This window comes from Brachypodium distachyon, chromosome 4 (assembly GCF_000005505.3).
Source record: "Brachypodium distachyon strain Bd21 chromosome 4, Brachypodium_distachyon_v3.0, whole genome shotgun sequence".
NCBI lineage: Eukaryota > Viridiplantae > Streptophyta > Magnoliopsida > Poales > Poaceae > Brachypodium > Brachypodium distachyon.
This window is the reverse complement of record NC_016134.3, coordinates 13750214-13764608: the sequence shown is the minus strand read 5'-3', so window position 1 is coordinate 13764608 and position 14395 is coordinate 13750214. Positions and strand designations below refer to the sequence as shown.

Here is a 14395-nt window from a genome sequence, read left to right as displayed (position 1 = left end):
CCCGGATTCTAGCATCTCTTTCAAGCACCTCGGCAAATATAGGAATGTCACCGTGGGTAAATACCGTTGGAAGGACAATAGATGAGCCGGCTTCCTCATTCAAATCAAGAATATTGGCCGCCTCTTCTTTTTCATCTTCGACTATCATGTTGTGTAGAATGATGCAAGCTGTCATAATACTATGGATATTGTCCCGGTCGTAAAGACGTGCCGGGAGGCGTAGAATAGACCATCGTGCTTGGAGCACACCAAATGCACGTTCCACATCCTTCCTTGCCCCTTCTTGATGTGCGGAAAATAACTTGTGCTTTTCAGTTTGTGCCATCGGTATCGACTTCATGAATGCGGCCCATTCTGGGTATATTCCGTCGACAAGGTAATAGCCAAGCTGGTATTTTAAGAACGTTGATATCATTGTTTGATCCAGCTAGACCAAAAAATGAATGCCATATCCAAAGATTCTGTGAAGCAACAGCCTCTAGAATAAGAGTAGGAACTCCTTTATGCCCGCTGGTGAATTGACCCTTCCAAGACGTGGGACAACTCTCCCACTGCCAATGCATACAATCGAGGCTTCCTAACATGCCAGGAAAGCCACGACTCTCACCAACATCAAGTAAGCGTTGCATATCGTTGACATTGGGTCTTCGCATATACTCATCACCGAATATGTCAATCACCCCTTCTGTAAACAGCTTCAAGCACGTAACTGATGTGTACTCGGCAATCTTGATATACTCATCGAGAGCGTCTGCCGGAGTACCATACGCCAATTGACGAATAGCCGACGTACATTTCTGCAATGGAGAGAGCCCATCGCGGTTAAGAGCATCTTTCCTTTGTGTGAACTCCGGAGACCACTCGCCTAATGCCTGGACGATACGCTCGAAGAGAGGTCTTCTCATCCGAAATCTCCTACGAAATACTTTGGCGGGGTAGAGAGGATCTTCACAGAAGTAGTCACATACTAAAAATGTGACGAATTTCAGATTCACAGGATCATCATATATTCAGGTTTACACCTAAATGACTAGAAATGGAACCATCAGGATCACACAAAAATTAACTCGAGAGGCAAATCATCAGGTTCGCACTGGATAATTCATCTTCAGGCAGTAACTAAAACAGCAACAGAACCAGAAACATCAGCTTCGCACCGATCATTGCACTTCCCCTTGATCACCTAGTCAAAGAGTCATCAAACACAAAGTACATGATCATTGTGAGTAACGACATGGCCTCCATTCTGTACAAAAGCCTTAGAATGCATATAACAATTGCAGAAGCATATGACAAAGAACATTCTGTACAAAATATGAAAATACCTGAATCTCCTTCAGGAAACAACATGGCCTCCATTCTACTCAAAGCCTTAGAACGCCGGGCCTTTTCACCATCATCCATCTTAGATGTGTCGGCTAAAAGCATTTTGGTGTAAGCATCCAACATTTTGGTGTTGTTGTTGATCTTTGCAGTTTCAAGCTGTCGATTTGATAGAAAAACTTGGTTATCTATCACCTTTTGGCGGTCCTCCATTGATTGATTGTTAACCTCAATGAATTTGTCCAATCTTTCTCCAAGCTCCTGTGAGAGCCCTCCTAACTTGCCTTTACCAGCACGATTAGCTTTAGCCTTATCACGATCAGCAAGTGGGCGTTTCTCAGCCTCCAAGTTGGTCTCATTTGATGTGAGATTGGTCTCCATGTCGGCACTGCTCTTTCCTGCTTTTGCTTTCATGTTTTTGTAACAGCCTAGCCATTTCCCATCATCCTTGAGTTTTTCCCACATGGCTAAATGTTGGAAAGGATGGCCATAGTTGCCTTCATACTTCTCCAATGCCATTTTTTCTAGGTCGTGGGTGCTGTGACCACTACGATACACACCAATTACAGCCATCCACTCAACATGGAAAGCAGCGAGTCTTTTCTTGGTCCTCTGCCACTCCATCTTCAACTGATTCCGATCTCTCTTCCGCTTACTTGGTGTGGTACTATTGCATAGAGCAGCAATGTCATCCCAAAACTTCTCACCCTTCTTTCCGTTCCCATCAATGGGATCAAGTGAACACTCCAACCAAGCACTTGCCTACATTGTGAACATTTAATTTAGTTGAGCCCAACAAGCAACAAGAATTTACATGCATAATAACAGGGATTTGAGCTACAAATATCATTACCAATCTGACATGTTCTTCGGGTGTATATGCCAGACGATATGCAGTCCTTTCTCCTGAACCATCGCCATCTACATCAATGGCCCTCCTTTTCCTTTTGGACGAAGTCGAATCCACTTTGGCTGGAGCAGACCGAGATGCAACTTCAGGCTTCGGTGGTGGTGGTGGTGTTGAAAATGAATCATGTGGGGAAGCACCAACGAAGTGAAAATTCTCCAAATTTTGGTGTCCTTGTTCATGATGGTGCATTGGCGGAGGTCGGAAACTATAAGGATGCATTGGCGAGAATTGTCCAAAACTTAGCAAGCCTTCGGGTGCAACAGTATAGGTTGGCCTCCTGTTACAAATATCAGAATTCATCACCACAAATTCCAAAACGATGTTGCAAATTTATATATGTAAGTAGGCCTTGCTTTTGTGCTTATTTAACGGAAGGTTGGTCTGATTAGACAAGAACTATCTAAACTGAACTGTACTTATTCTAAAGCCCACCGGATGTTCCTTACACTTGATTTTTGTTATCCAGTGAGGTAGCATGTCATCCCAAAACTTCTCACCCTTCTTTCAGATTTTGGCAAACGAACATGAGTTCTGATGTCTTACAGTTAGAGTACAACTAGGAGTTCCATAGGTAAATTAGTAACAACTACTAGACCGAACATGTACAATTACTAGTAGTGAATCAGGTACTCCAGACGCTGAACAAAAAATGCAATGCAAATTCGAGCTAAGGAAGTTGTAATTGCTGAACATTTTGATTTAAAATCAGAGAAATCTTACCATGAGTTCAATGAGGGGATGGCAGAAGAGCTTTCTAGGCCACGGGGGTATAAGTGCGGCGGTGTAGATGGGTTGGCGCAGGAGCTCGTCGGGGCGCCGGGGTAGAGTGGCGGCAGTGGCGAGTGGTTGGTGGAGGAGCTCATCGGGGCGCCAGGGAAGCGTTGCTGTGGTGAGTGTTGGGAATATGCCCTAGAGGCAATCATGTATGATGTAATTCCCAATGTATTCATAAATATTATTAAGTTGTCCTTGTTTGAACATATGATATGTATCATTGAATATGTGATTTGATTGTGGAACTATGTATTCATGTTGTTCATACTAAATTGTCCTTAGTCATTGAGGTTGTGCTGGACACATAACCTAGACTAACGTGAAAGTTGGCTGATGACTCGGTTCCACTTGTCATGGGCATGGTGATGTCATTTCAGCTTACACGGACTCGGCTAAAAAGTTTAGCGAGTCGGACTGACCCATATTGAGATGCAACGAGTAGATCGTCATTTGCATGTCTCAATCAATGTAATCCTTAGACCTGAGGTTATCGCACAATCCGAGTTGTGGATCACCAACTTAGGTTCTGTCAAACGTTGTTCCGTAACAGGGCAGTTATAAAGGCAGAGTTCGGGTTGACTGAGAATCAAGCTGTGTGGATAACCAAGATGGGATTTTGCCTCTCCGACTGGAGAGATATTCTCTGGGCCCTCTCGAGTGATATGATTCGGGAAGCATGGCCATGCGCGACTTGGTAACTGTTAACCGGGTCGATCGACTAAGAGTTAGTCGGATGAATCGTATATCACAGATCGAGAAGAGAGTTGAACTATTAAAGGGATGACGATTAATCGCCTATAGTTCGACAAGGTATATCGTGAGGCAAAAGGGACTAAGACGTATGTCATATTGGAAGGTACGTCGTCATGATTCGATGGTACTTGGAAGTCGGCACGTTCTGCTAGGAGTCGCTACCGATTGATCGATTGTGAGTCGGACTCCAATCGTGTCGAAGTCGCCATGAGCCTGCGGGGTCACACACTTAAGAGCGGGAGCAAGTATTTGGTCGGGTTGGACCCGAACTGGAATTGGGCTGACAATGTGAGTTGGACTCGCAGGATGGATGGGCCACAAGGCTTGGAGCCCACTTCCACTCGGTATATAAGCAGGGGCGTATTTGGTCGGGTTGGACCCGAACTGGAATTGGGCTGACAATGTGAGTTGGACTCGCAGGATGGATGGGCCACAAGGCTTGGAGCCCACTTCCACTCGGTATATAAGCAGGGGCGTGGGATGCCTAAGGGGCACGGTTTTTCCACTCTCATGCGTTGAGAACCCTAGCCCGATTCAGTTCAACCATCACACCGGACCTAGCAGTCCGCCGCCGGAGCTCCTCCTCGCATGTGTGGATACCGGCAGAGGTGCTGTACGTTCAGCACTTCGACGATCGCGGGATTGGATCGGCTGGATCGGATCGAGGGACTGCACTGCATCAAGGCGCCGCATCGATAATCCACAACTGCGCGTCTAGTGGTAATCCTCGTGGCCTTCTACCTCGGCTAGATCTTGGGAGTTCGCGTAGGAAAAGTTTTTGTTTATCTCTACGCGTCCCTTCAGTGAGAAGTCGGAAGGCCGGGCTGGCGCCGATTCCTTGCGGGCACCAGATTTTGCCATGTTTCGGGTGGCTCCCTGGTGGCACCGTCGGCCTCTCGCTGCCGCCGCCGGCCGGCGAGACGGAGAGCTGCGCAAGGGAGACGTATGGAGGAGCTGGGTGGTGGATGGATGGGGGCCTGCGAGAGAAGGAAGAGGATGAGTCCAACAAGGGGATTTTGACGAAGCATCCCACACCGGATCGATAGGCATTAAAAATTTCTCGTACTACACGCTATGTTACGGTAACCAGATATGTTACTCTATTTGCCTCTCTCTTCATTAACTCATTGCCACATAAGCAAATTTGCTGAGCTGGACTTTTTGTTACTGCTGAAGTTACCTGCACTATGAGCAGCCTTATGGATTTCCAAATCTCCAACCGATTATACATTTTTACATTCGAATAGGATCAAATTTTGGAACATTCCCATGGTATTCGTGATATTCTCTATTGTAATAAAACAAAGAACAATCAAACTGGGATCTACCTTGCGAAAACTGGGATTTATTTAGACTTCCAAGATAACAATAACATGCGTTGCAGCATACATGATGCAAATTAAACGGACAATTTTGACTTATGCATGAACAATTTCTTTTCCCTCAAAGTTGGTATATTTACTTCATCCGATTCATATTAGTTGTCTAAATATTACATGTATTTAGACATTTTTTAGATGTAGATACATGCATATTTGGAAAAAATTAAGATAATTAATATGAATCGAGGGAGCAGTCAACTTCTTTTAAGCCGCATCAAAATTGAAAAGGTAGTTCATAAGAAAAAGCGTTAAGCAATAACACACGCACACAGGCTATAGTCTATCAAGCTTGGGTAGCGACATTTCGGTCGAAAATGCCAAACGTTGCTCTTGCGTCAGGCCGCACGTTATCATGCACGGTCTAGATATGTACGGGATCAATCCAGTGAGGAACCGCCAGGGGTATTAAAAACTGGGCCACTCCTATTTTTTCAGGCAATCAACAGGGCAAGATTTCCCAACCGAATACTCACTCCGTCTCATATTAAGTTGAATCAAATTTGTCCAAATATAAATATATCTATGTCAAAAGGGGCTATATACATGTAATATAAACTCACTTAACATGAGACGGGAACATGTTACTTCAAAATATCAGAGTGTTACAAACGTGGTATGAAAGCCGTATTCGGCGTGTCCGATCAGTCGTTTGGTCCCCCAGACCAGTAGAAGATGATTCAGGGTCCGCTGGCCGAGGTCAATGTTGGACCATCAAGTCCAGATACCCAGGGAACCATCGAAACTTTATGTACACTAGCTTTGTGCTCATGCTTTGCTACAAAATCATTAGGAAGAGAAAATTGATAGTCAGCTTAATAAAACCTGATGATAGGTTTTGCTAAATTTGAACTCTGTTTGGCTCAAGAAATATTTTCCGACGAAAGGAAAATAGATCCTGTCGCACCAGGGAAACTAAGAAAAATTGCGGACGTGTCAGTGTACTGTGTACACAAGAAAAAGAGAGGAATCGTATATTCTATTAATCTGTTTGAGATTACAAAATACAATTCCTCGTGCGCTCCGTGGCCTGCTTGCACGGCTTGATTGACAAGGCGATTGTGGTCATCTCCTGGTTCACGGGGTCTCGGAAGGCTCCCGCTCATGTCATCGCTTCACGTCACCTATGCATGTATGGGTAGTGATGGTGTGGGTGCCGGCAGAACCCGTGTACAAGACACTACACGCGCCGTTGAGCGTGGCCTTAGCCGTGGCCACGCCCAACCTGTCGCTAAGCCTCGTCGGTCTCGACAACCTAAAAGTGGAGTTGGTGTAGATGCATGATGCCGCTTGGCTCGGACATGCCGACTATTCGGCAGCTTCGTCGGGGACGCGAGGAATCCATCCCGCGGGAGTGATTAATTGGAGAAGACCTGCAGGCCGGCGGGCGCATCCTGCCGACACAAAGAACCTGTTGCCGATGACGACAGCGTTCGAGTGAACGCCTCTCGTGCTGCGGCAACCTGTACGTCGGCTCGACCTGTTCGTCAAGGTAGTGCTCCGTGACGTCGCCCACGTCCGTACCATCGCGTATGGTGGCGCTCGGGCGGACTTCGGCGAGTTGTCGATGAGGACGGCGCCCCGCGTCGGGTGGGCGCCATAACACGACGATCCTCTTGTACCTGGCATCGATGGCGGCACGCGATGGCCGTCATGATTGCTTTGAAAAGCGACCGAGGACATCACGCCGCCAAGCTCCATAGATGGCCGAGCGGAGCGACAATGCTCGGGATCCACAGCACCATCATCATGCTAGATGCAAAAGAGGATCGAGCCGAGGATAGGGTTAGTAGTAGATTAATCCTCACCGAAGTCGTTACCTGAAGCCATGGAATTGATGTTGATGGAGTTTGATGAACCTGTACGCCTCAGCTTTCTGAGCGCCGGTTGCTTTGATCTGTTCGTGTCGCCGAGCGTTTCCTCCGTCTCGGAACTCTCGGAAAAAAAAAGCCCCCGTGCACCGTGGGGTGCTGCGCTTTATATAGGCAGCGGATGAACCGATACGCTCCGAGATCTCCGCGTAGTTACGCTGGCCGGCATCCTTCTCTGTTCCGTCCGCGCACGCGATTTCCTCTTCTTGTGTTTATCTCCTCTGGACCCCTGCTTGTTGACGCGAACCCAGGCTGTCAGGCCTCGGTCGAACAAACGGCAGGACTCTTTTGATTAGCTGACTAGCTCTCCAGCCGAACTCGAGCGCGCGCATGCTGCCTTGGCTGGGACATGCACCAACTAGGTCCATCGTGTATGCACGTACGCAGCCTAGCTGCTTGCAACGCAAATTCTCAAGTGCTCCTGCATGCATATATATGTACATATACACGGTGCTGCATGTGTCATATTCCATGTTTTCTTTTTTTTCTTTTTCTTAATATCCAGATCAAGTATTGGACTTGTACAAAATGTCATCAAACAAACTTTGAATCCAAACTCATAGAGATTGGAGAGGAAAGTCAGCAGCAGAGACTATGTAAAGAAGATTATGAGTTGAAGTTTTAATTCGTGGGTTTGTATAATCTACTTGTCAGAGTGACAAAAAAAAGATTAGAAATAAGTGAATTGACGACCACCGACTCCAAACTTTACAAGTACGCAAGATGTTTGGCATTTGTCCCGGCCCAAGTTCATTTTCGGGTGTAAGTTGGTGGACCAAGGTTGTTTTTCATGCAATGGACTGGGCCCGGTGATTGAGCATCATGGCCCGATCTTGGACTGGTGATTGGGCATTCAAATATAAGAATATATTGATGGAAAATAATCTCTTGATTTCATCGCCCCCAATCCCGATAAATAAAAAGAATACATTCTGGTCTACCGAATAATGATTTTGTATCTGAATTGTATTAAAGGATTCCGCTCTTACCACCTAGGTGGCCGTATCAGCCTGAAATCTTGCTTGGCCTGCAAGGAAAACATTTAATTTGATATTCCCGACTGCACATATATACTGGAACATATAGACCAGCACTCGTCAGTTGGTCTTACCACCCAAGAAAAAGTTTTTTTCGTTGATCTTTTATTCTCCCTGCTAGAAGTTACTGCCCACCGGCCCATGAGCGGCCCACCGTGCACATCAGCTTCTTGTCAGAACAACCATGCCAACCAAGAAGCGTCGCCGTAGCATAGGTACCATGGGCCATGGTTCTTGCAAGGGTCATCCCCGTCCTCATTCGTCACCGGTTCAACCTCAGCCCCACCATTAGACGCCTCTCTCCTCAAAACTTCACCGCATCCTCAGGCGCCCAAGCTGACGCAACAGGCCACGTATACCCAGTGGGCCTCATTCACATCAAATGAAATCATCATCTGGCGCGGGAACACATTTACATCAACTGGGCCGACAGGATCCGATTGCCCACACGGCCCAGTAAATTTAAATCAGCCCAGGTTATTTCGAACTCCCCGACCGATTTTAATTCTTGGTCGCAAGAGCTGGCGTATTGTGAAATACTAATACTCCGTATAATGAATTCGACTCAGAATTGCTTTCATATCTAAGAAAAACACAGCCAATCGGAAAAGAACATCAGGAAAAAAAACACCCCAATGTTTCTGGAAATGTTACAACTACTCAGCACTTTCAGCTATAAAATGTAAAAAAACAAGTGCCAAAACACATTGTAATTGTTACAGAGGCTATCGGACTGAACACAAGTGACAGACATTGAGAACTAATTATCGAGGGAAAAAACTGCCCAGCATGACAGAACATAATGTGCCCAGGTAAAACAAAATGTACGTAACAAGATCTATGCCATCAGTATCTTAGAATTCCCGCAGCTGCCCTTCCCACACCGCAGTTCGAGCATGTTGGTTCTTTTCTCGGCTTCTTAGGTGTGTCACCCCGATCCGGGCAAGTGATATTCTTGTGCCCCGACTTCCTGCATATCTAGCAAAAACCTGGTCCTTTTGCTGCTTTGCTCATATGGTGGTTTATCCCTCCTGTTTGTTGGCCTCCCGGGTTGCCTTTTCCGAGTTGGTTCTGACACGATGTCGACAACGACTCGCTTGTTTGCTGAACTATCTATCTCCCTCTCAAATTCTTACACCGGTAGAGGTTATCTTGTCAGGGGTGCCCGTAGTCCTCGTTACTTCATGCTCGTAGACGCCCATGCCATCCTTCAGCTTGCTCAATTGCTCATGGGCTCAACCTTCGCTTTTAGCCTTGCCAGTTGATGCATCACCTCCGTGTAGCACTCAACGTTGGCATCCCCTAAAGCCTGTATTTCCAAGCAAGCTATCTGAAGGCTTGTATGCCTGTACGTTCGGCAGGCAAGCACCACCTGATCTTTCTGGTACCGGATTAGATGTGGAGGCAGGACGTCTCTTGCGTCCCTTGTCCACCTCTTCAGTACATACCTCGCCGGAAGGGTCCTAAAACCCAAATGAAGCATGACCTAAACAATTGACTGACAATATTAACCCACACTCATCACCACAGCCGCAAATGATATACATGTCCAAGCTAGGAACAGAAAATTCATACCTTCAAAGAGTGAGCACACGGAATGCCTGAATGCTCGAACAGCCCGCACTCACAGTTAACTTCTTCTGTCTCGATGTCAACCGCCACCCTGAACACAATTTTAAACCATTTCTCTTTCTGGGCTGCCTTCTCGTGTCTAACCAGGTATAGCTTTGGATGCTCCATTTCCTCTACCATGTACTGTCCAGCCTCATAAAGAAGCTTGCCAAACTGCTCAAACATGGTACTTGTGTACACCTTGCTTGCATGTATTTCGAGTGGTAGATTGAACCTAAGCACCACCCCTGCCTGCAACAATCAAATAAGTACTCGTCTCAATTTTTAACTTTGAAAACGCCATGACACATAGCCAGAAATGAAAAAAAAACATGAAGTAATAGGTAATCACGATCCCAGTCCTCTTTTCCTGAAAACTTTCATCCGAATCTCTGTCGAACTGCAACTTCTCATATTGCTTCACAAACAAATGCATTGGACACCCTGGTGGTACATATCCTTTCAGTACATGGTTTGCACTCTCACTCCTTTGAGTGCTGGTCATGTTTGCACAGAATACATCCCTGAAATATGGTTTAGCCCATTTCCGCCGCACCTCGTATATCTGCGTCAAGAATGACTGCTTCTGTAGACCGTGCCTCACAATGAGGGTCGCCCACCCCTTCTCGAACTCATCCTCCGTATACATCTCAGAAACCAACCTGTGGAAATCGGCTCTGAATTCGCTCTGTTTACCATACAACGCGCCCAGAAATTCTTTCACCTTCTTAAGGACATGCCACTTGCACCATCTGTGCGTGGTGTTTGGTAGCACCTCACTAATGGTGATTTCCATTGCTCTAGCTTGGTCTGCAAAGGACCTGCACACACATGGGTTCAGTAACCAGAAAATAAAACATGTGAAGTGACATTACATATGAAGCGACCTAACCTGTAAGAATTGTTGTTGGATGCTTGTCTTTCCCGCCGATCATCCTCATGAACTCAGAGAATACCCTTTAAAGCTCTCCACCTTTTCGTCCCTCATGAGACACCTCCAAGTATGATGCTCTGGAAATGGTTGTTCACACCAACGAACAGGCCAAAGGGCATGTCATATAGGTTTGTCCTATATGTCGTGTCGAAGGATAAGACATCTCCGAAACATGCATATTTCTCAATACATCGCCCCGACGTCCACATCAGTGTCTTGATGCGGCTGTCGTCATCTATCTGGACACTGTACTTGAAAGTCAGATCAGCATCCTGCATTGCACTGAACGCCTCCATTGTTTTCACCGCATCCTGGTCAAATTGGTCTCTGCTAATCTTGCCACAAAGTGCCTTGAGCGGTCGTTTCGTGAAAGGAACATTCTCCATGCTTCCAAAGAAACTTCCAATTATGCTGTATACCTTGCCTAGGCTGACATTGTTCTCCCTCAGATGCTTCACCAATTCCTTCGTGTACTTGTCCATATGTCTGTGAGGCTGCCAATGCAGCTTCTCCCCGCACGTGCTCGACAGCAGATGGTTATGTGTGTCCCTGTGCTCACAAATATACCATCTGTTGTCCCCCAACCTAAGCACCCTGATCATAGCAAGGCAGCCGCAGCGTGCAGATCTGTTGTTGTCACGCATGGGCTTCCCCTGAAACGGATGACAGATAGTTTATTATTTCTCATAAATACATAAAATGCAAGGGTGCATCATTTCCGAAAACAAAAATCTACTGACCGCACAGCTGCAGACTATTTCCTGCATACACTTTTTCCAATGGACGGTCAATCTGCACTTTGAAAGTCTGACGCCGAAGCCAACCTCCCATGAATACAGGTTGTAAAAGTTGTATGCTTCATCAAGCGAATCAAACTGCATTCCGATAGCCGGATACACCACCTCCCCTGTTTTTCTATCTGCGTAATTACGGACAGCAACTTCTAGTGCGCAAGGTCGGCTTGGATTCGGCCTCCTCTCATCCGGTGCATTACCGAGCCGAATCCTTGTGTGAGGATTAAGAGCATATGAGCCAAACAGAATGCAATATGCACCACACACATCTAATGTGTTCATACATGACAATTTATGATTACTAATAGAACCGACCATTAGTGGAACTAACCTTTTTCTCCATCCCTCTGTGGAAATGTCACCAATGGGATCCAACACCCCTCTCTGCCCAATGTCCGTGGCAACTCCCCTGTTTTCCATGTTGTCTGAACCTGCCTGATCTTGGAGAACAGGAGGCTCGTTCATGTCGAACCCAAGCGGCTGGCAATCCAAGCTAGCACGTTCGCTAAGCAAAAATTGCCGGCCAATTTCATCAACAAATTAACAATAAAGATGTTCAAAAAAACACGGAACGTACCGATAATAATACGAACGACAAAGTAGGGGAACTCACATATCGGCTGCTGCATCCATGCCGCCGCCCTCCAAGAACCCTACTGTGAAACCAAAAGATCCAGAACGGGAATGGACGGTGGCCCGCAGGTTCTTACTGAAGAAGACGGGGCGGCAAGGAGCCTGACGATACCAAGATCGCGCCCGGTTGCGGTGGCGTCGGGCAGTCGGCGGAAGAACGGGACGGATCTTGGCCTGCAACAGAACAACCAAACCCCTCCACCTGTGAATATCTACTGAAGGGTAAAGATATCAAGATATGCAAGACACCATAAGCGAGTACTACACAAACTACCATCTACCTGTGGATTGACTCCGATGCAAGATATCTACTGAAGAATAAAGATATGATGATATGCACATTCTCTGTGATCACATCAGTGTCATCATTTGCAAACTGTGGCTTCTCTCCGGTAAATGATAACATGGCAATGTTCAGAAATAACCAACCTCTTCTGCTTCTAGTTACGCCACAGATTCTAGCAGGCAATACTTTGTTTCCACCACTACTGAGGTTAAGCATATGGGCTTTGGGAAAGGTCAGCAGAGGAGAAGAATATGCTTACATCCATCAGCACCCAAAGGAGATAGGATACATGCACTTAATTATGGTCTACCTGGTTTTGACCAGAGTGCTACTAATGCAGAAATATACAGCTTAATTATGGTCTGAAATCTACAGCTTAATTATGGTCTGAAATTGAAAATACCTATTGTCGACAGAATAGAAGCAAATGTAGAAATATAGCTCTGTTCAGAGTGTTCGGAGTAAGAGGTTACAGAAAATCAGTAAATGTCTAAATGACAACCAAATTCCAACTGCAGGCTACAAAGTGTTTCCCCCCTTTTCGAAAAAAAGAGAGGCTACAATAGTGCCAATGGAAGAAGTATAATACTTTTCACAATCCATGCCATACAGAACATATTGGGATCATAAAAGTAACATCCATCTAAAGCTCAGGTTTAAAATAACCTCCATGGCTCGTGCACTCCATCAATGACATATGAAAATGACAAAACAAACAGCCTTTATCTCAGTCAGAGTGCCAAGTGCTAATTGTTAAACAATGTCCTTGTTTCTACTAAACAATATCAGCTGCACCATAAAATAAATTAACAATAACCGAACATATACATCTAGGGATCAGTATTCAGTAACTGAAGGCTGAACTGCAGAAGTCTTCTTGCGGGAGAGCGATGGTGCAGCTGGGAAGTGGGAACCTTGGAGAGAGGGAAGGGCGGTTGCAGCAGCTACTGGGGAGCTGAGGTTGCAGCTCTGGCTGGATCGTAGCTCAAACCAACTTGACCAACAATAATATGTACAGGATATTTATTGAGACAGAGTTTACCTTGGAGCAAATCTACTGGGACTGGCACTGGGAGACGGAAGGATGAGGGCTCACGAGTCACGAGCTTGGCCGGAGAACTGGGGGGACGGGGGGAGGGGATGGGGGAAGGTGGAGAAGGGGGTGGGGGGTCGATGGGAGAAGGAGGCGGCTAGCCGGACGAGGGAAGGAGGCGGCGCAGGACCCAGGGCTCGGCGGCGGGGCGGCCGGCCATGGCTGCGTGCGTGTCCTGGTGGGGAAGAAGGAGGAGTAGGCGGGCCTGGCGGAAATGAATGCGGGGTCGATGTGCGACACGGACGCGGCTAGCCGGAATATGGAAGGAGGCGGCGCGTGACGAAGGGCTCGGCGGCTGGCCATGGCTGCGTGACGGCGTGGGGAAAGAACTATGCAGCGCAAGGACGGTCGAGCTCGGCAGCGTCGGCGGGTAGAGAAGCTGTCGTGGTTTCGTGGAGGATTCATTCGGCGGAAATGAAACGAAATGAAATCTAATTTTTGATAGGATTTTATTTGGGTGAATTTAAATTTTGAGTTCAAACATCATTTTTGTCTACCACATGGATCTGTAGAGTAAGAGACAATTCCGAAGAAATGATGGTTTTTAGAGAGGAATTGAGATTAGTTGTAGTGTGATTCCATGTAATTACAAATTAAATTCATTTAACCAATTCCATGCCAATCAAATAAGTTAGTTTCTAGAATCCAAAATGAATGCCACAATTCTAGCCCCAAATGATGGGTGCAGTTGTTAGGGATTTTGACCGGTTAGTTTTTTTTTCTTTACAAAAAAAAACACTCAAAAGTTCGTTCGTGATGGCCCACGTCAGGAAAGCCGTTCCTTCGAGCGAAAAGACCAAAATTTTGAATAAAAATCACAAAACCCTAGTTTCCGACGAACCATAAGCTTGTAACATAGAATTCCACCTATGAATTTTTTATCACTTACACCGTATTTTTGGACAAAACTGTATCCCAAAACTCGTAATCCTGCGGTCAACACGGGTAACATGAATTTTCTTCCAGTATCTTTAGCTGCATTACTGGTCTATCGTGC

At 46.2% G+C, this 14395-nt stretch overlaps 2 protein-coding genes and 1 pseudogene across 3 annotated transcripts; all 3 read right to left on the bottom strand.

The window, feature by feature from the left end:
* Positions 1-475: 475 nt before the first annotated feature.
* On the bottom strand, positions 476-2485 carry LOC100844493. Of its 2 annotated transcripts, XR_732191.2 has the most exons (4): positions 2177-2485; positions 1326-2085; positions 1095-1183; positions 476-1022 (listed from the first exon to the last, which is right to left on the bottom strand). XR_732191.2 is itself a non-coding variant. In XM_010239241.2 (3 exons), exons 1-3 carry the CDS (start codon positions 2450-2452, stop codon positions 1161-1163), a joined length of 1059 nt encoding a protein of 352 aa, XP_010237543.1. In that variant the 5' UTR covers positions 2453-2485; the 3' UTR covers positions 476-1160. The 2 variants fall into 2 exon arrangements, 1 of the variants encoding a protein (XP_010237543.1); XM_010239241.2 differs by having other exon boundaries at positions 476-1183.
* A 6177-nt stretch (positions 2486-8662) lies between these two features.
* LOC112268530 (protein FAR1-RELATED SEQUENCE 1-like) lies at positions 8663-10478 on the bottom strand. The gene is made up of 2 exons (XM_024455261.1): positions 9623-10478; positions 8663-9533 (listed from the first exon to the last, which is right to left on the bottom strand). Exons 1-2 carry the CDS (start codon positions 9842-9844, stop codon positions 9267-9269), a joined length of 489 nt encoding a protein of 162 aa, XP_024311029.1. The 5' UTR covers positions 9845-10478; the 3' UTR covers positions 8663-9266.
* LOC100844196 lies at positions 9894-13783 on the bottom strand (annotated as a pseudogene).
* Between the last annotated feature and the right edge of the window lie 612 nt (positions 13784-14395).